This window comes from Emys orbicularis, chromosome 1 (assembly GCF_028017835.1).
Source record: "Emys orbicularis isolate rEmyOrb1 chromosome 1, rEmyOrb1.hap1, whole genome shotgun sequence".
Lineage (NCBI taxonomy): Eukaryota > Metazoa > Chordata > Testudines > Emydidae > Emys > Emys orbicularis.
This window is the reverse complement of record NC_088683.1, coordinates 155,884,354-155,905,356: the sequence shown is the minus strand read 5'-3', so window position 1 is coordinate 155,905,356 and position 21,003 is coordinate 155,884,354. Positions and strand designations below refer to the sequence as shown.

General features: G+C 42.0%; 1 protein-coding gene across 1 annotated transcript in view; it reads right to left on the bottom strand.

The window, feature by feature from the left end:
• The window catches only part of SPAG17 (sperm associated antigen 17), a 276,008-nt gene that overhangs the window by 181,074 nt on the left and 73,931 nt on the right, over positions 1 to 21,003 (bottom strand). Inside the window, exons 4-7 of the mRNA XM_065399127.1 lie at positions 9,757 to 9,888; positions 7,690 to 7,894; positions 2,450 to 2,644; positions 377 to 558 (exon numbers count right to left, since the gene is read on the bottom strand). Of these exons, the coding sequence (XP_065255199.1) occupies positions 377 to 558; positions 2,450 to 2,644; positions 7,690 to 7,894; positions 9,757 to 9,888 (714 nt within the window). The remainder of the gene's footprint in view (positions 1 to 376; positions 559 to 2,449; positions 2,645 to 7,689; positions 7,895 to 9,756; positions 9,889 to 21,003) is intronic.

Sequence of the window (21,003 nt, the reverse complement as noted above, 5' to 3'; positions counted from 1 at the left end):
GAGTTATTCAATACCAATGTTTGAACCTCTAATGAGAAGTGTGTGGACGCTATGAATTTGTTTAGTATTATACTTCAAAGAGATTACAAACTCTGCAACCATGGCCCACGGTTTAGAAACTCACTGTGTAAAACATTGGTTCAAAGAACATAGAAGCCCTTTAGATACACCCAGCAAGTTTATAAGGTGTGGAAAATAAATGGCTTTCATTCAAGGAGATAATCTTCATAGGCATAGTTTGTATGCTCTGTAAACCAATTAGTCTGGTTCAAAGTTTTACAGACACACACAGCTCAAATTCCCACTGTACTTAAATTGGTGTTAAATGCTATAAAAACTAAATGGACAGCTCATTGTGAAAGAGGAAACTACTAACCATCATGTCACTATTAGTCCAGTCTGGGGGAAAGGTATTTTCCTTTACTATGTGATGAAGTCTGGCAACATCAAAGAGAGTTGATCCATGTTTCCCACTGTTCAGAATTGGCTCCAAGTATTTCCAGAACATTTCCAAATCTTTGATAGCTTTAGCTTTCTTCCTTTTTTCAGCTTCTACAACTATAAATGCATTGTTATTAGATAAATTATAGCATATTTGTATCCCAATATCTCCCTTTTACATGGGAATAGTGAGTCTGAGACATATTTCTGGAATATTGAGAAGGAAACATGAATTGCAGGTTGGTCTACTCTACCCAAAGTGTTCTTCAAAAAATTCCTATTCTTAAACAAATTCCCAGAAAAATATCTGAGGTGAAGCCCAACTTAAGGTTGTAAATATAAAACAAAAATGTAAGGAGGGAAAAACTTCATAGGATGTTGCACTTGAAGAAACAACAAATAAATGCCTGAAATCCAAAATCTAAGGTTATACTTATCAAAATGCCTTGGGCCTAAACTAGTAACTGTTCTTCAAATGTGAGGTAGATAAGTGTGGTTATCCCCATTTTATAGATGTTGAAACTAAGACAAAGAGAGATTAAAGTACATTTCATCAGTGAAATGTGATTGTAGAAACATCAGTGCAGGTTTCCATGTTTATTGTATTGTAATGATCAAATTTCAAATGTACCCAGATAATGAGGAAAAAAATGTTTTTTCTAAACGCCAGCCCTGCAAACTCACTCTGGGATTATGGCCTGACTGTTGGAGTTGCTGAGAATCTGCAGCTGCAAATGCCTTGATTTCATTTGGAGTTCTGGATGCTCAGCACGTCTAAAAATCAGGCCCAGGGCTAAATTTATCCCTGGTATAACTCCAGTGATACAGAGACGTCTAAAGTTGATAACCCAAAAAATACGTCAGTGGACTGTTCTGAAACGTTTAGCCTATAACTTTCCCAAGGCCATACAAGGATTCTGTGGCAGTCATGAAGAGAACCCTGGACTATCCTTCCTCAACTAAGGCACTTCCATCTACTGATGTTGCTCAAGGGTTGTTATCAAAGGAATGTGAATTGGAAAATTATGTCTGAGTATCTGGTACAGATGTTTATATGCTGAATATGATACAGTGCAATGGGAGTATGTCAAACCAACCCGATAGCTTTCTTTGACAGGGTAACAAGCCTTGTGGATGGGGGGAAGTGGTAGACGTGGTATATCTTGACTTTAGTAAAGCTTTTGATATTGTCTCGCGTGACCTTCTCATAAACAAATTAGGGAAATGCAACCTAGATGGAGCTACTATAAGGTGGGTGCAAAACTGGTTGGAAAACTGTTCCCAGAGAGTAGTTATCAGTGGTTCACAGTCATGCTAGAAGGAAATAACAAACTGACAATTCATGACACTTTAATTCTGCTGAATGAATCCAGTTAGAAGATTTATTCTTTGATTTCACCAATTGATTCTTTGACTCCATCAGTCTTAAAGAGCTTGAGATGCATCTTCAGTTCCTGTAACTGATAAATGTTTTAAGAGGCTTGACAGACAATTTACTCAAAATCTGGAGTCCTTTCATTGAAATTTTTGACCTATAAGTTTCATTTATACTAATACTATACCAATTTTTCCAAAGTGACAGGTGGGCTAGATGCCACTAGTTAATTATTCTTCAATGTAAGATCTAGAAAACTGGGAAAAGAAGGGAGTGAGGAAGAATATTAAGGGGAGAAAAATATTGTTGAATCTCTTCTTCTGTAAATATTGGACAAGAGAATTTCCCATCTCTAATAGTTGTGATATCATAGTACATCTCATGGGGATTACAAGGCAAAGCAAGTACCAGCACTAGTGACAAGTGTCAAAGAAGCTAACTGGCTGACTCCTAAGTGGTAGCATACAAATATTCAGCTCATTTCCTCCTGTAGGCCTAGATATTTAAAACATTTTAAAAAGAGCACAGGCACTCAGATAACACAATGCTAAGCATGGATAAGAATTTAAATAACATTTTAAAAATAGACTATTTAGGATTTTATAAAGGATATTTGTCCTATCACTAGCTTACCTTCAGGTGTAAGTAATGATTCTTCTTGCAATTTAGCTGCTCCCAAGTATGTCTGCAATGGCTCGTAATTTTCAGAAGAAATCTTAATTACATTTGAGATACTGACCCCAAGCTCAGACAGTACAGGTAGTAACTGAGGGTTGTGGAAACCCCAAATTATGAAGTAATATTGGGCACCATCGTCTGGTTCATCATCTGTTCAAAATATCGAAATCACCAGTCACATTACAAAAGGAGAGCAGATTAGAATAGATCATTTCAGCTGCTATATTAAAGTATATTGTAGCTCAATTGCATAGCAACAGCTATATTTAAGGTTGCACAAATATTTCTATTGTAACCCCTTTTGTTCTGATGCATACAATTTTCTGAACTTTCATCTTTTAGACTGAAATTTTCCAACTGGTTTCTGTAGCAACCTGCATGAAACTTGTAGGGAGGAGCACAGCTTGCAGAAGCGAAGAATTTGGAGGAGGCACCAGGAAGCCAGTATGTCTGCACGTGGCAAGAGTGCTAGCTACAGATGCAGCATCTCTGTAAATAGCTCTTAATAGAGAGCCAATTTAGTTTCAGAAACATGGAGTGCTATCATGTTCTTACCGAGAGCATATGGTACAGTTACTGTCCAACAGTGAATTTTTTAGGTAAGTATGTACAAAAATAGTTGAGCTGGTTTTGAGAGTGAGGGAAATGGAAAAGGAACATTTTCCACATCATTTAAAAAGTCTGACTTTGATTTAGCACCTAAGTGCATAAGGGTAAGAAGCTGAAATGTGGCAGGATGAGTCCTGTGGGAGGATAGGCACTTTTCAGTGTTCTGGTGAAAAATGAATTTTTGATTTGCCCAAGTTCTTTTGGTTTGTCAATTATAGTTTGAACATGTGCAGGAGTGGGTTTTTACACAGCTAAAATGCTTTTTAATAATCTCCAAGTGTTCTAAATGAAAGAAGGCGGCAGTGCTCATGCATGCATAGCAGAGTTTACTGCTCAGGGGAAAATGAAGTGAATATATGTACTGAATGAGGCAGAGCTTTCTAGACACCATCTTGATTCACTAGTAAACTAGAAAACAGTACAGCAGAATCTCAGTTACGAACACCTGGGGAATGGAGGTTGTTTGCAACTCTGAACAAAACATTATGATTGTTTTTTCAAAAGTTTACAACTGAATATTGACTTAATACAGCTTTGAAACTTTACTGTGCAGAAGAAAAATGCTGCTTTCCCTTTTTTTTTTTTGTAGCTTACTTTTAACACAGTACTATACTGTATTTGCTTTTTTTTTTTTTTGGTCTCTGTTGCTGCCTGATTGCATACTTCTGGTTCCAAATGAGGTATGTGGTTGACTGGTGTGTTCATAACTCTGAGGTTCTACTATATCTACATATAGTAGATAACAAAGTGCAATATACAGTGAGCCTTGCCTCATAAAGGGCTCAATTCTGCACAGTGCTGAGCACTCTGGCCCAATCTAGTAAAGCACTTAAATACATGATGTAATTGGGACTATTACATGTTTAAACTTAAACATGTACTTAAATGCTTTGCTGGATTGGACCAGAGCGTTCAGCAACTTGCTGGATCAAACCCTCCCTCTGCACCTTAATGTGTACTGCTGCACTTTACAATATTGAATAGCAAATATAACGCTGTGCTAGTTGCCTCTTACTGGTTGCACATACTTCTTACAGCACTTTAGAGCTACTGTGCAGTGTATGACAAAAGGCTATTTATTAATGTAAGTCTGTGCTAACTCTGAAGCTCTATGAAAGTGCTCTCTGCTGCCATCTATTGATAAACTGGAGGAAGAGAGACTGAGTAGACCTTATTTGCATGTTACCCACCCTCCCAGTATGAACATTTTGGTTGTTCTGATTAAAATTCCATTACATTTTGGGTGTGGGGTAATGAAATATAATCATTGCTATGCAACAGAAAAATGAAGTCACCCTAAACAAAAGTATCTCTCTGGCACTGCCAGGGAATGGAACTTGGATTTAAGCCAGACCGAGAGGGAACAGCTCATTTGTAGTAAGAAGCAAGTCATTGGTGGCAAGCACTCTAATCAATGCTCCTATATGCCACGTGAGAGATGATGCAGAGTCAGCATTGAGGCTAGAGGCAGTGACAGGGTTTCTCTTCATGGAAACCAGGCAGCATTTCCCACTGGAATGGTGGAGAGGGACCAGACTCTTGGACATCACTAAACACTGCCAACAAACTGAGTGGGGTGCACAGAAAGGGAAGTGGGGCAAGTGGTATGGGAAAGGGACATTTGACAATCAGTAGGAAGTGGGAAAACAAAGGACTACTGCCAAAGATACTGTGAGGGTGGGTGTTTTACTTATTACTTGTATAAACAGACGGTTGAGTTATTTTCCCAAATTAATGCTGTGTTCCTTTCCCTCTTAATAAAAATGTATTTGTTTAACACAGAGATTCAGTACTTGCAAACAGGGACCTCATTCCATTCTCAACTCATTCAAGACTTCAGGGCACAAGGAGCCAGAGGCTGTGGTTAATAAGACAATAGCATTTAGAGTCACTACCCTGTAAGAGCAAAAGGGGAGAGGACAATTTTTCTGCTGCAGTCGTGGCCAGGATGTACATATTGCTGTCAAGTATCAGAATGAAGAGAATCCCACCTTAGTGTACCAGATGCTGAGGATGAGTTGGGGGGAATTGAGAAACTGGCAAGGGGCTTCAGAAGGGAGACACTCAGGCTCTCAGAACTTAAAGCAGGCGTTCCCAAACTTTTGCTGGCACAACCCCATTTGAATGAACTATTTCCTCCCGGGACCCCAGACAGCATGGAGGATGCCATTTTGAAGAGAAAATCACACTCTTCCCACAGTGTGACCTTATACCATATGGAATAGGCCATTTTGTTCTACAAAGTGGTGTCCTCCACACAGCGTGACCTCATATGTATGGTGCATGCAAGGTCATGCTGTGCAGAGGATGTCATTTTGTAGAGCAAAATGGCATCTTCCATGCACCATGACCTCACATGCACTGCATGGAAGTCATGCTGTGCAGAGCAAAATGGTGTCCTCTGTACACTAGGGATCACTGCAACCCCATCTGCTGATGGCCTGGCCCCATTTGGGGTCACAACTTACAGTTTGGAAACCTCTGACTTAAAGGCTCCCATGGAAAGATTCTCCAAGCCTAAATACCACCATGACTAATAGAAGCTCAAGCCGAGGTCACTGTAAAGGCTGAAGGGACAGAATATATAACTTACTTGATACTGGATCCCAAGGGACTATTTCAGTTTTTCTACCAACAGTTGCTTAGGAATTGACAGTAAAGCCACTGACTGGACGAGGCCTGTGTGGCTGAATGAATACCCTTACCAAGGGAACATCATAGTGGTCCTGGAATTTTCAGAGGAGGTTGTCAGGAAAAGAGAAGAAGTGGACACAGTAGCAGTGACATGTTTTGGTGTCTGATGTGTCTGTTCTCATAGGGACCAACTCTAGACTTTTGAGGTACTCCCCAACTATTGCAGATGAGTTGGGGAGCAATACCTAAACACCCTGAGCCAGAGACCTTCCCTCCCCACCCCACCTCCCCATGTGAATCCAGGCTCCACCAGTAGACCCTGCAAGATTCTGAGGAAGAAATTTTGTGAAAGATCCAGGGTGTTCTTGCTACACAAGTGGGTCATGGGATGCATGTAGGCAGAAGACCATATCATCACACTACAAGACTCATGTCCTTTCAGAGCATGTTCTAGGAAGATTGCTCTCTCCAAGATGGAGGACCTGCAACACCATCTTCAGGAACTGCTTGCAAATGGCATCACTGCAGAATCATGCAGCCCATATATCTCTTTTTATAGTGGGAGTACAGAAGTTGAATGGGAACATAAGGATATATATAGAGAGAGACAACCAAGTGCTAAAAAGATGCACTGTGGTAGATCAGTACATCATGCCTCAAGTACAAGATACTTTGGCCTGTTTGCCAGGGTTCTCAGTGGTGGATTTTTGCAGTGAATATTACCAGATTCTGCTGGGACAAAAAGACACCATTCATCTGCTCTTTGGGTTTCCTACCAGTTTGAACTCATGCTCAATGTCAATCTCATAAAACAGGTATGATGTTGGTGAGTTGCCTGAGGTGCAGTTCTGGTTCCTGGTTTTCCGGTACTTGGTCTTGAACTGCTTAGTTTGCTCCCTGCACTGGTCACCAGTCCGATAAATTTCCAGTGCTGCCAGCTTCTTTGCTATTTGCTGGTATGCATGGTCATTCCTGTACTCTTACTAGAATCCACTGTTTAGCTGGTCTCGCAGCAGAGATTAACCAAAATCTGGCTGTGCTCCCCGACCATAAAGCAGCACTTTTTGCAAAGGACTTCTGGCCAGTTTGCACTGCAAATTCAGAGTGTTAGGTTCTCTGAAGGTGTGTTTTCAGCTCAGAGGTCAGAATAAAATGGAAGGGTTAAATGCTGACTCATCGAACTGCTGTACTAGAACAAGGGGAGTTGCTTCTGTTTCCTTGGAGTCAATTGGCGATTCTTGGGGGAGAGAGGACAAAGAAATTTGGCCGATTCCCAGGACCCAAATCGGGACCAGTTGTGTCTATACTGCAAAGCAATAGGGCTTTAACCTTGTGTCCCAGCTTGACTGGGGCTTGAGGTGTCCACCCTCATGGGGTCCTAGGACCCTGGATCTGAGCCAGAGAGATTAATGTATGGACAGAAGGGAGTTCTGACTCAAGCCTGAGTCTGAGACTGGGCGTACATTGCAATGTAGACATACCCTATATGCCTTAAGCCTAGCTATGAAGAGCTCTGTGAGAGTATGAGACACATAACAGTGGTCTGCTAGAGTTGGAAGATGGGAGATTAAACTTGCTCTGTAGTTACAAACCCTGACTCCACGCTAAGTATGCCACCAGTCTAGAGGTGCAGAGCTTTGTACATTTCTCAACATTTTTGGCTTCCTTTAGTGGATGTTTGTAGCCATGTCCACTATGGTTTAGGAATACGATTTTTCTCAGAACTGGTTAGCACATTATTAACTTGTACAGCTTTTGATATTTTATAACACAAGGAGAAGATTGCCTCATGGATATGGAGGTAAATGTAACTATTTTCTTTCTTGACTTATAACGAGTTTCAATCTTTCTAAAGGGAATACATCAGAGTCTTGAATCAGCAGGTAGGTTTCAAGACTTTTAAATGCTCTTTGGGTGAGTTGATCAGCAGTCTATCTGCATGCCTTACATACCCAAATATTTGTCATCTTCCTCCTCTTCACCACGTCGCTTTAGTTTGGTGTCCTTTTTAATAGTAGTTGCTGTTGGTACTGCTTCAGCTTTCTTTCCCTTCCCTCCTTTTCCTGCAGATTTGGCGCTGGGTGGCTTTTCCTTCTTGTCAGGAGGTTTAGCTTTCCCTTTGTCTTTTTCTTTCTCCTTCTCTCGCTCTTCTGCTGCCTGGTAAAATTAACAAACTAATCTCACATATTAGTCTAAGCATGTACAGAACAAATGGTTGACTGTAGTAAAACTTTACTGTTTGAATATATTTATTTGAATATTTTTCCCTCTGACCCTTCAGGATTTTGTTTTGGTGCAGCTGTCTTGAGCTCTACCCTTTCTCCCTTCTCACAATCTTCAGTTTATTATATTCCTATTAAATAGCAGTGCCAAGACCTCATGCTAAAAGAATAGAGTATATATGAAAAAATAACTATGATTTTTAAGAATTAGTGAAATTGGTGCTGGTGAAAGGTGGATTGATACAGCCCTGGAAACTAATGCCCTCTGATGCTTTAAGCTTCAGAGCAGGTACAGCACTTGCAGCAGCAGTGCAAACTTCCCTGTGGACCAGGAAGGAACTGTGGCTGATCAAAAAGTTCAGACTCTAAGGCTGGTTCAGTCCTTAGCATCTCTATTGAAACTGCCAACTATGGAATCAATTGGTGCCAACTCTGTCGGTCTTTTCTTTGATGTAAACATCTATCCACTATGAACTGGGACTGAGAGCACTAAATTCATTTCACACAGGACACTAATGAATCATTAGATAGTTCCCAGACAAAAACTATATTAAAATAGAGTTAAGATGGACAGTATATATATATATATAAAAAAAATTGCAGGGATGATGTCACCTGTAGTGACACCATGCCATAATCATATAATTATAACTAAGGCAATTTACTGTTTGTGGCCCCAGATTAGATTAAATGGATTTTTTAAAAGGTACATTCAATTTTTCTTTTCTTTTTTTGCCCCCTTATGGTGTCATGTTAAAGGGCGTACAAGCAGCAAGAAAAGCTCTCAGCACTCTGTGTAATTGGTATGATTTGCCATACTCAATTGTTTTGCTGGATGCTGCAGAAGAAGCAGCCTTTCTGGCTGTAGCTGTTGTCTTTTAGTTCAGATTAGAAACCAGAGATTCTGCCTTCTTTTGCGCTCTTCCCTCTTAGTCTGGTGCTAAGCACCCTCACATGTGCTCCTTTTAAACCATTCAGACATGTCTCCAAGAGACTCTTAAAGCTATCTAGTGGATTGGTGGATTCCAACCAGTTTTCTTCATCTCATTTCAAATTTATTCCACTTCAGACTTTTGTAAACCCCATCTTTTTGTGCTACAGCTTTGGGTTCCTAACCCGATGAATACATAAAGTCAGATTACATAATTGTCAGTTCTAGAATGTTCACAAAACACTGCCTTATTTATTGTATCTGGGTCATTTCCTAGAATTAAGTCCCGAACACAGTAGATACTGAACTTGTCTGGTTTTGACCAAAGAGCTCTAGATGTTTTCAACACCTTCAGAGTCCTTTGCTACTATTTTTTTCCAGTTTAATATTTCCTTACATTCTGTAGTCTCATTTGCTTATTCTTTAACCTTTTACATACACTGCAGCACCTAGCTGTCCTGCATTTGTATCCCATTTGTTTCTTCTGATGTCTTCCCCTATAATTCCTATCTTCTTTATAATTACTAAGCAGTTATTTCCTTCTCATTCCTCTTAAAGGGACTTTTGTATTAACTTTGCTCCCTTTCTGATTTTCTTTCTCCTGTCCCACCTTCTGCATCTCAGTACTCAGGAATGAATATTTAAGGAGTTAACTATTTTAAAGACTCAATAAAAAAAGAATATTCTATTTGGTTTGTTTTTAGCTTCTCCTCAGTTATAAATGCATTTACTGGATAATATTTTCTAATAGTAGGAGGGACAGAAGTTGAATTTACTTGGGCAACACTTGACTGTGTGATCTGGAGGGAATGGAACTGCCTTCATAAAGTTGGGTGGAACATCCTCCCTACAGCACACAAGAGTACCTTCTTTTCAGCTGCTCTTCTCTGCAGGTCCTTCTGTTTGATGCAAAGCAGCTGAAATTTCAATAGTTTTCCAATCAGTGTTACAGGAAGCTGCTCTCCACTATCCAGAATGGCTTTGGCTGCCTCTATCACCTGCAGAGAGATGAAGAAAGAGTTATTATTAATACAGTTTCAATATAAAATTTGGCATACTCCATATGTGCTGACAAGGTGGACTGATATTTCACATTTGAAAGTATGTGGCTCACAATAATATGGCCATCCTAAGTCATACTTTCAAAAAATGACCCAACCCCAGTAACAGCCTATCCCCACTCCTTGGCTCTCAGGTCCTTCTTGCTAATCAGCTGGAGTGCTGCTCACTGTCACACTACACACAAGCTGAGATGGGGGCAACATTCTACATTTCATTTTAGGAGTATACAGATACCCAGTTAATGTTGTAAAAAACATCCACTATTAGGTTTTAAATAGTGGAGTGATATTAACAGCAACTTAGAGAGTTATAAATTAAATAGCATTGAATAGATACCACACCAACTGGGATAGCCTGGGCTACTGTTTATAAAATGGCTAGTGTCTGAGTTACTAACCCTGACTGAAAGATACAAACTGCTTGTTGGCAATTTGAGCGGGGCTATACTGGTGCAAAGACACCCTCTCTTTGTTTAATGTTGATTTGGCTGGTACTACGTAGCCTAATTAATGTGAAATAAGGCTATTGAGTTTTCCTCAGGTGATGACAGCAGCAGGAACATACAGCTGCATTGTCCAGATGTGTGACACTGACAGGCTGTTTTATGACTGTTTTTTACAGCCTGCTGCCACTAAATTTCATACAACTCACTAACATCTGGGCTGTTTTCCTTGGAGCCTCATAACCACTTTATTTAGTGGAAAAAAAAAAAATAGCACAAAACACCATAAAAATTTGTTACATGTTTCTTTTCACTTCTGTTTTCTCTCTAATAAAAGTTCACCTATGTAGGAAGCACTGCTGAAGAGGAATCCAGCCATAATATTTTCCTACTTTTGTTTCTAAGCAAGCATCAGATTTATGTATAACCTTGGGCTGAATTAGGTGTTACTCAAGTGTTCTGACATGTTTCTTCCCCTTCCCCCCCACTTGGAGCAATTACACTTGGGTACATATGGTGTCTATTTTACTTGCTCAGATTCAGACAATGAAGGTGCATGCTGCATCTTGCTGAATTGTGTCTTGTCTGACAGACAACACCACTGGCCTTGTGCTTTCATGGTTTCTTGTTCAGTTTCTTAGGAGTTTCCTCCGCCAAGTGAAAGAGGGGAGAAAGAAAATTCTGCCTCTTACTATGAATGACTCTGGATCAAACTAAGCCAAAATGTAACTGAAGCTGAAATGAACCAAACTACCGTTTAATACCATAGGAGGAGGAACAAGGTAGAGCTTTGCAAACTGACCTGAACCGTATAGGACACTGCTGAGGTTGAGGTCGAGGTCAAGTCAGATCTGAAAACAGCCCACCCTCTCGGGCTTGGGTTGGGTCATCTCAAATCACTTCCTCCAGCCCATAGAGTTGGCATGGCAATGGCTACATGCCCTACTTCTGCCGGCCACCACCACTTCATTGTGCTGCATGTACTGTGGAGTGTGCCGAAAAGTCACAGTGCTTTTCCCTCAGCAGCGCACACAGTAGAATGAGGTGGTATCATCCAGCAGGAGCAGGGTACACAGCCACCACTGTGCTGCCCCCAAAAGCAGAAAGTGGCTGGAGATGGGTTGCGGATGGGGGGCAAGCAGGAAGCCTCCACCAGACCAAACCCAAAGATGAGGCAGTGGTACTGACGCAGGTTTGGTGTGAAGTGTTGGGTTTAGGTCAAGTGGGTTCTGAAAACTATTTGAAGCTCTCAGGTCAGGTTCAAGTCCAGGTTGGGCTTTAGAATTAGACCCAAGCAGACCTCTAGAACATAGTCCAGTTTTTCTGGAACTCAGAAGAGGGAGACAAAACCACAGAAACACTTACTTACATAACAAACAAAAACCCAACACCGGTAAATCTGACATTATCCTTACTGCATGAATAGAAAAATAAGTGACAGCTACTGTCAATTTTGCTTTGCACTGCATAATATACCTTTGCCAGAGTACCTCCTGACCACTGTCTCAATTAGGGCCCAATCCAACTCTGATTAAAAACATTGGAAAGGCTTCTGATGACTTCTGAGATAGATGAGGACCTCAGTAAGTAACAGATTATGGAAGGACTTAGAGAACTGCAGGTGGGACGGGTACCCTAAAATCTATTGGTCAATTGTAATGAATAATATTCAGCTGGAGCTAGCCCCAGCAGGGAATGTCAGTTCAGAGAGAGAGAGAGAGAGAGTTTGGCAGAAGCAGCATACTCATCCCCTTGACTGAGGGAGAGAGATCCTAGTGTTTCTCTTCACTGACCCCTTCTGACAAATGCAGAAGTGGTGTTAACAGTCTTCAGGAGACACATCCCGACTGCCTAACTAGAAGGCTAGGGCATGCAAAGCAGAGTCCTTGAAACATTGCAGAGGGGAAATGGGGAAATCCTGGAAGGCTTCCCAAAAACTACATAAAGTAACCGGCCTAATGACAGTTGCTGTTAATATTAATAGTTAAAATAGATGTGCGGCAATTCTCCAAAAAAGGTCACATTTTTGGAGTTTACTGTACCTCCCCCCCCCCCCCACCATATATCATTTGAATGTTTATTTTATGTACGTTTAGATCAGGTATGATGTGGAGTTGTCAAGCAGTGTCATTTTTTGCACAGTACCTGAAACATTGCAACATGACTATAACTACAGTTTTTACTGTTTAAGTTTAATTTCAACACCTTAATGTGGTGTTTATTGGTCAACGCTACCAAACAAAAATGTATTAGAAGATTTTTACTGGTTTTGCATGGGCAAGTGTTTTTTCCCCCCAGAAATGATGAAACTGTTTAGCATGTGGCAAATATGGTGAATATCAACTTTTGCAACATACTAATATGAAATGCCTGGGATTGAAAGTATTACAGAGAAGCTGCACAGGCGCCCTGGCCTTAAATCTTTTCCTTAGTAATCTAAATTTAACTTCTAGTACTTCTCTACTACACCATTGCTACCAAAATGTACCTTGACCACAGACTCTTGCCCAGCACTCATAAGAAGTTTGTCTGGATGTACCCACCACCTTTGAACCAGGCAGGCAAGTCACTGTATGGTTCTCGTTGTCACCATTTCCACTAGTAGCTATTTCTAATGATCAAATTCACTGCAGCGTGTCTGCATCTCACAACTGTGATCTCTCTGTGTATGAGGAATGCTCAGCCTCCTCTACCTTTCATGGAAGGTGGGTCCCATACAAAGAAGTTTGTCCCTCCATCTCACTCCTTTGAGAAAATCTGTCCTTAAATATCAATTCAGTATATAGCCTAGTACAGAGCATTTCAAAGAACTGCTGAACAGGGAGCCACTTAGGCTATGTCTTCACTACCCGCCGATCCGGCGGGTAGCAATCGGTCTATCGGGGATCGACTTACCGCGTCTAGTGAAGACGCGGTAAAATCGATCCCTGATCGCTCTGCCGTCGACTCCGGAAATCCACCTCGGCAAGAGGCGGCAGCGGAGTCGGCGGCAGCGCGGCAGCGGTCGACTTTCCCGCATCCTCACCGCCAGGTAAGCCGACCTAAAATACGCAACTTCAGCTACGGTATTCACGTAGCTGAAGTTGCGTATCTTAGGTCGGACCCCCGCTGTAGTGTAGACCTAACCTTAAAGAGGAAGCAAACATCAAGATCTTCTTCTGCCTCCTGGATATCAACACAGACACCCCAACTAAGGAAGAGATCATTCAAGCCATCAAATCCTTAAAAAATGGGAAAGCTTCAGGCAAGGATAACTTCAATGCAGAATTGTTCAAGGTAAATCCTAAATTAGCAGCATCTATCCCGGCCCCTTATTTACATTAGTCTGGGAAAAGGAAAAAGTGCCAGATAAGTGGACCAATGGGGTTATAGTGAAGATACCAACGAAAGGAACTCTCAGTGATTGTAATAACTGGCGTGGTATCACACTTTTATCTGTGCCAAGCAAAGTATTGTGTAAGATCATAGTCCAGCATATATAAGAGGCAGTTGATAGCGTACTCAGAAAAGAGCAAGCTGGTTTTCGGAAAGGGCGAGGTTGCACAGACCAGATCTTCACTCTACGAAACTTAATAGAACAGTGCTTAGAATGGCAACAGCAACATTACATAAATTTCATGGACTTTGAGAAGACTTTTGATAGCATTCACAGAACCAGCCTATGGCACATTCTGCGGGCATATGGAATATCTTTCCATATAATCAACGTAATCAAAAGCTGCTATTTCAACTTTACATGCAGTGTTGATCACAGTGAGCTCAGTTTTTAAGTCAAAACAGGAGTACGTCAGGGGTGTGTCATGTCTGCAATCCTCTTCAACATTGCCATCGACTGGGTAATGTGGCGTACAACAGAATACATGCCAGGAGGCATTAAATGGACACTCTTCTCATCCCTTGAAGACCTGGACTTCGCAGATGATGTTGCTCTCCTATTACATACCCAACACCATATACAAGAAAAAACAACTCAACGCATTCAGCCAGCAAATTGGACTGAAAATCAACTGCAATAAGACAGATTCATGACCTTTAATATTGCCTCACCATCACCAGTACAGAGAGAGGATTATGTTCTCACCAATGTAGAAACATTCACATACTTGGGCAGCACCATCAGCCAGGACGTGGAACAAGTCAGGACACCCGGAACAAAATCAATAAAGCCAGGAACACCTTCAGGAGCTTAAATACAGTCTGGAAATCATCAAAATATGACACCAAAAATAACTCAAGATTTATCAGAGCTGCATACTTTCAACACTACTTTATAGTGCAGAATGCTGGGGAATGAGAGAGTATGGCATGTCCAGACTGTCTTCATTCCATACAACCTGCCTCAGAAAAATCCTCAATATCTTTTGGCCCAGAACAATCTCAGACCAAGATCTACTGACATAGTGCAGCCAAGAGGATCTGAGCACCATCATTGCCAGGAGGCATTAGCGATGGATTGGTCATGTGCTTCGGCTGAAAACTGATTCGATCACCAGAATAGCAATAAGATGGAGACCTGAAGGCAAGCGAAAATGAGGCCGCCCAAAAACAACACAGGATCATAGAATATTAGGGTTGGAAGAGACCTCGGGAGGTCATCTAGTCCAATCCCCTGCTCAAAGCAGGACCAACACCAACTAAATCATCCCAGCCAGGGCTCTGTCAAGCCGGGCCTTAAAAACCCCTAAGGATGGAGATTCCACCACCTCCCTAGGTAACCCATTTCAGTGCTTCACCACCTTCTTAGTGAAATAGTGTTTCCTAATATCCAACCTAGACCTCCCCCACTGCCACTTGAGACCACTGCTTCTTGTTCTGTCATCTGCACCATTCAGAACACCCTAGCTCCATCCTCTTTGGAACCCCCCTTCAGGTAGTTGAAGGCGAAGAGCTGTGGAAAACCTGTGGCACAGCTGGGGAACCATTGAAAGACTTGTCAGAAAGGGACAGGAGTGGAGGAGCTTCATCACTGCCCTAAACGCCAGAGGCATAATAGGAACATGATGATGATGATGATGACGACATAGCCTAGGAATTCTTTTGGAATCCTAGGTGTTTGTGGACATTCAAGTGGCTCTGGTTGCCAAAAACAGCTTTTTCTGTCTCCAGCTGGCAAAAAGGCCCTGTCCCTTACTGATGGGCAATGAACATGGCCACACAGACTCACACCTTTGTGATTTGCAGGCTGTGCTACTGTACTGTAGCCCACGAAAGCTTATGCTCAAATAAATTTGTTAGTCTCTAAGGTGCCACAAGTACTCCTGTACTTGGGAATGAATGCACTGATTTTAAAAAGGTAAACACAGCAGCCTGCTTTCTGAGCAATAGTGGCTACTGGGAGCCACTGGTTTCCTATAGAACACTGGGTTAATTTCAAGAAAGCAGAATTTACTTTGGACCAAGCTACTTAAAAAGAACATCTGTGGCCCAAAGGTCATGACCTCCAGTTACACTTATGATGGAATTATGAAATTTTCAACATTGAAGATCAAATTCATGGGAGTTGGGACATACAGCTTTCTTGGAAACTGGCTCAAGACTTTGGAATTCCCTTTCAGAGGTGGTGATGAATGACCAGAGACCTCACTGCCTTCGCTGAAAAGGGTCTTGAGCACAAAATACCTAAATCAGGAGCTCCAATCCTTTAAAACTACACAATCCAATACATAAACTGAATATCTGGCTATCAGATGATCTCCACTACTACCTCTGTTAGTACCTGTTGATAAAGTGGTGATAAAGCATGATCCTCTGTGCTGGCTACATGCTAGGAATGCTTCTGAACCTTGATTTACATGATGGTATCTTGCACTGCAGCAGTAGGCTTCCTGAGGACACCTTTGTGTGGGGAAGCTGCACCTGAAGGCAAACTTCTTCTCCCCAGACTTCACTAGTGAAAGACACTGAGCTACTGTCCTTCATTGTGCAGAGATGTGTGACGCAATGTACAGGTATTTTGGTGCCACCTAAAAGCAATCCCCAAAACCTATCACACTCTGACTCAGTGGTGTTCCTCTGAAGAGACTCTTCTGAGCCATACAACAGTCTGGGTTAGGGGTATAATAAAATACATCAAAATCAAAATAAAACATTTCAGTTGACCTGAATTTTTTTTTCAATTTTCTTTTCTGCGAATTTCAAAATACTCATTGGTTTCTAACTGGTATTAAACCAAATTTCAAATTCTCAAAATCTTCAGGAAAATGGAATTTTGCCCTCCACTCAGGTCTAAAGAATAGTCACAGTAGGTGACATCTGTATACTTTTCAGTTGTTCATCTGGTATCTAGATCTTTATAGATATAACCCACCTTTGGGACTACTTAATCTCTTTTGAAATGAAATTAGACATAGCAGTGACAGTGTTACCAAAATGAAATAAGCAGCTCTTTTTAGAACTCTACAGAAATTAAAAACACAACCTCAGTGCCTGCTTTTGCCCTATGCTCTAAAAGCTCAACATGACTTGTCATACCCCTGATCTTCTCCCACCAGTAACTCTGTACCCTCTTTCGTTCTTCTCCCTTTGCCTGATTCTGTGAGCCATGCAACCTTAATTCTCCTCCTTCGACTCTTTCCGTAAGACTCAGTTTTTTGGGTTAGCCTTCCCACTTTTACTTCAAAGATGCTGTTCCCTCAAATTATAGCATACTGACTTATAGTCAAATAATAAATATAGTAATACATAATTTAAAAAATACATGAACCTCCAGTTAGTTCTTTAACAAGAAAAGCAGTTACTAACCCTTTTGTAAAAAGAACAGGAGTACTTGTGGCACCTTAGAGACTAACCAAGATGTTTTGTGCATGCCCGTTCCACTATAGAGCGCACCAGCACACGATTGTCAGATTTTTTTCCCTAAGCAGTATCTGTTGGGGCAGCTTGAGTATAAAGGGTGGAGCTATCTCTGGACATACTCTGATTGAGAAGGGAAGGAGAGCAGTTTGTGGAATGGACATGCACAACACATCTCGAAGAACAGTTATAAAAAGGCTAGTAACTTTTTAATTCTTCAAGTGCTTGCACATGTCCATTCTAGTGTAGGTGACTCACAAGCAGACAAATATGGAGGTGGGCTTGAAGTCTACCTGAATAGTGACTGAAGAACAACGAATCCAAAATTGGAGTTGTCCCTGGACTGATGGGAAATGGCATGAGAAGCAAAAGAGTGGACTGATGACCAAGTCGCTGCTCTGCAAATATCTAAGACCACAACATGCACCAAGAAAGCTGCTGACATTGCCTGTGCTCTAGCAAAATGTGCCAGTACTCTAGCTGGCAAAGATACCATGGCTAACTGGTAGCATAAACAAATGCATGATGAGATCCAGGATGAGATTCTGAGTGGAGACTGGTTGGCCCTTAATGCTGTCTACAACTGCAAAAAAACAACTGTGTGGAGGATCTAAAGAACTTAGTTTAGTCCAGATAGAAAGCTAGAGAGCTTCTCACACCCACTGAATGAAGCCTCTCCTCTTCTCTATCCACACAGGGTTTCAGGAAGAATGTTGGCAAATACACTGTCTTGTTAACATGGACATTAGAAACGACCTTGAAGAGAAATTTTGGATGAGGGCAGAGATAAAGTTTGTCCTTGTGGAAAACTGTATAGGAAGGTTCTGACAGTAGGTCCCTCAACTCACCTCCACCAGAAAGGTGAGTAATGGCCATTAAGAATGCTACCTTCATAGAGAGGTGAAGCAAGAGAGCAAGTTGCAAGGGGTTCAAATGGCAATCCCATTAACTTTGTTAGCACCATGTTCAGACCCCCGGGGGAGGGGGGGAAAATAGGATCTTGCTATATGGATATAACCTGGTCAAGCTTTTTAAGGACCAGATAACAACTGGTTGTAGAACAGGGATCTACCATCCACCGAGGTGTAAAAAGCCGAGATGGAAGCAAGGTGTACCTTTATAGAGCTAAACTCTGATGTTTCAGGTCAAGAAGATAGTCCACAATGAGGCTCAGGGGAGCATGCTCTGGAGGTATGTCTTTCTGCTGGGACCAAACAGAGAAGTGCTTTCATTGACCCAGGTAAGTGCATCTAGTTGAGGATTTTCTATTACTGAGAAGTACTTCCTGGACATCCTAAGAACAGGATATCTTGCCAGGCATTAACCATGAAGTATCCATAACATTAGGCAACCTTGGTCCTGAGAAATTACATCTGAATCCAGCAGGAGAGGCAGTGGAGGTTTCATTGACAAGGATAGCAGAGTTGAGTACCAGTGTTGTTGAGGCAATGTCGGTGTTAGAAGGATGAGATGAGCATTGGCTTGTTTGACTTTGCACAAGACCCTGTGGAGCAAGGGAATCAGAGGGAAGGCATACAAGAGAGGATTTTTCCAGGGAAGTAGAAACATATCTGTCAAAGAGCCTGGGCTGAGACCTCCCTGAAAGTAAAACCAATGGCATTTTCTGTTGGTCTTTGGTGCAAACAGGTCCATCTGGGGAGTTTCCCAGTGCAGGAAGAGGGACTTGGCGGTGTTCAGACATATAGATCACTCGTGGTTGGAGAAGGTCATGCTCAGTTGGTCCACCAACATGTTCTCTTTCCTTGGAAGATAACCATTTAAATTAATCTCAAAGTAGTTTATGTTAAGCAAAAATCCCAGAGGCAGATTGCTTCCTGACACAGCAAGGTTGACAATGCCCCTCCCTGTCTTTTCATGTAAAAAATGATGGCAGAGTAGCCTGTTAGAATCAACAAGCGCTTTCCTGCTATATGTGGGAGGAAGGCTGAACAGGCTAGTCGCGCAACTCTTTACTCTCTGACATTTCATTTATATGAGTCAATAGATCCTGAGGTGCCCAGAGATGCTGAGTCTGCTGGGACCCCATATGAGCCACTCTACCCAGGTCTGATGCGTCTGTGACTAAAGTGAGGACGGTAGCAGGGGGGAGGTGCTAAGGGGGACTCCCACACAGAGATTCAGAGGATCTATCCACCAATCCAGAGATGACAAAACTGACATTGGCACCTGAAGCACCTTGTCCAGATGACATTGACTTGGGGTATACACAGATGCTAGCCATGCCTGTAGCTTTTTGAGGTGTAGCATGGTGTGTTGAACCACACAGGTACACACTACCATGTGACTCAGGATGCAGACGCAGCTGAGTGCTGTGGTGAGAGGGTAAGATTTCAGTCAAAGCACCAGACCCCGTAGTGTCTCGAACCTGGATTGCAGTAGCAAAGCCTTTGTCATTGTGGAGTCTAAGACCGCTCTAATAAACTCTATCTTTTGTACAGGTTTTAAAATTGATTTGTCCTGATTCACTAGGAGCCTCAGTGCATTGAATGTGGACAGGACAGTGCATACGCTGGATAACACGTGATCAATCAGCCATCAAGGTATGGGAACACATGGACTTGAGTTTTGTAGCTGTGGTGCCACTACTGCCATGCATTTCGCGAACACCCAAGGATCAGCTGAGAAACCAAACAGGAGCACTGTCAACTGCCAACGGGACTCACCTTTCACAAATCTGAGAAACTTCCGATGGTTGTGTCATATCATGACAAGGAAGTATGCATCCTTTATGTTGAGTACGGGGTACCAGTCCCCTTGTTCCAGGAAGGGAATAACTGAGATTAGGGTAACCATGCAAAACTTTATTTTCTTCAGGAATTTGTTTAACTCTCTTAGATCCAAAAGAGGCCTGAGACCCCCTTTCACTTTGGGGTCAGAAAGTACTGGAAATAAAAGCCTTTCCCTCTAAGACCCAGTGGAACTTCCTCTATGGCCCCTGCTTGAAAAACCGATCTGGTCCCTTCATAAGGATGATCTCATGAGAGTAGTCCCTGAAGACGGACAGGGAAGGGGAGTAGGAAGAAGGGGTAGAAATGAACTGGAGGGCATATCCCAGTTCTACTGTGCTTAAAACCCACTGATCCAATGTTATGTGGGCCCAAGAACTTAAGAAGTGGAATAAGCGGTTGGTAAACAAAAAATGTGAAACAGATGGAACTATAGTAACTGGTACACTGCTCTCAACCAACGCATCCAAATGTTTGTTTGGATGAGGTGGGTGGACGGGATGAAAACCAATGAAGCCAAAGTGAAGGCGGTGGAGGACCCCTCCTATAACTCTTACCCTTTCTCCTTGGCAGATCTTGAGACTGGAAAGAAAAATCCTGATATCTGTATTGCTGCTGAGGATGGAACTGTTTCCTCTTTGTCACCAGAATATAGATTCCAAGAGATTTTAATGTTGTCCTGGAATCTTTTAGGCTATGAAGCCTATTGTCCGTGTTATCTGAAAACAAAGAGGCACCCTTCAAAGGGGAGGTCCTGAATGGTCTGCTGAACTTCCAAGGAGAGCCTGGATGCCTGTAACCATGAACATCTTCCCATGGTAATAGCTGATGCCATGGTTAGAGACACCACATCTGCACCATCTAACCTGTCCTAGGGAGTGGTTCTGGCCACCAGCTTGTATTCATCCATCATTATTGCAAACTCCTGCTGCTAGTCTGACAACATGTCTTTAAATTTTATGATGTTCTCCCAGAGGGTGAAGTCATAGCAGCTCAGGAGTGCTTGCTGGTTTGCAATCCTGAGTTGAAAACTCCCTGTAGAATAAAGTTGTTGCCCAAACAAGTCCAGC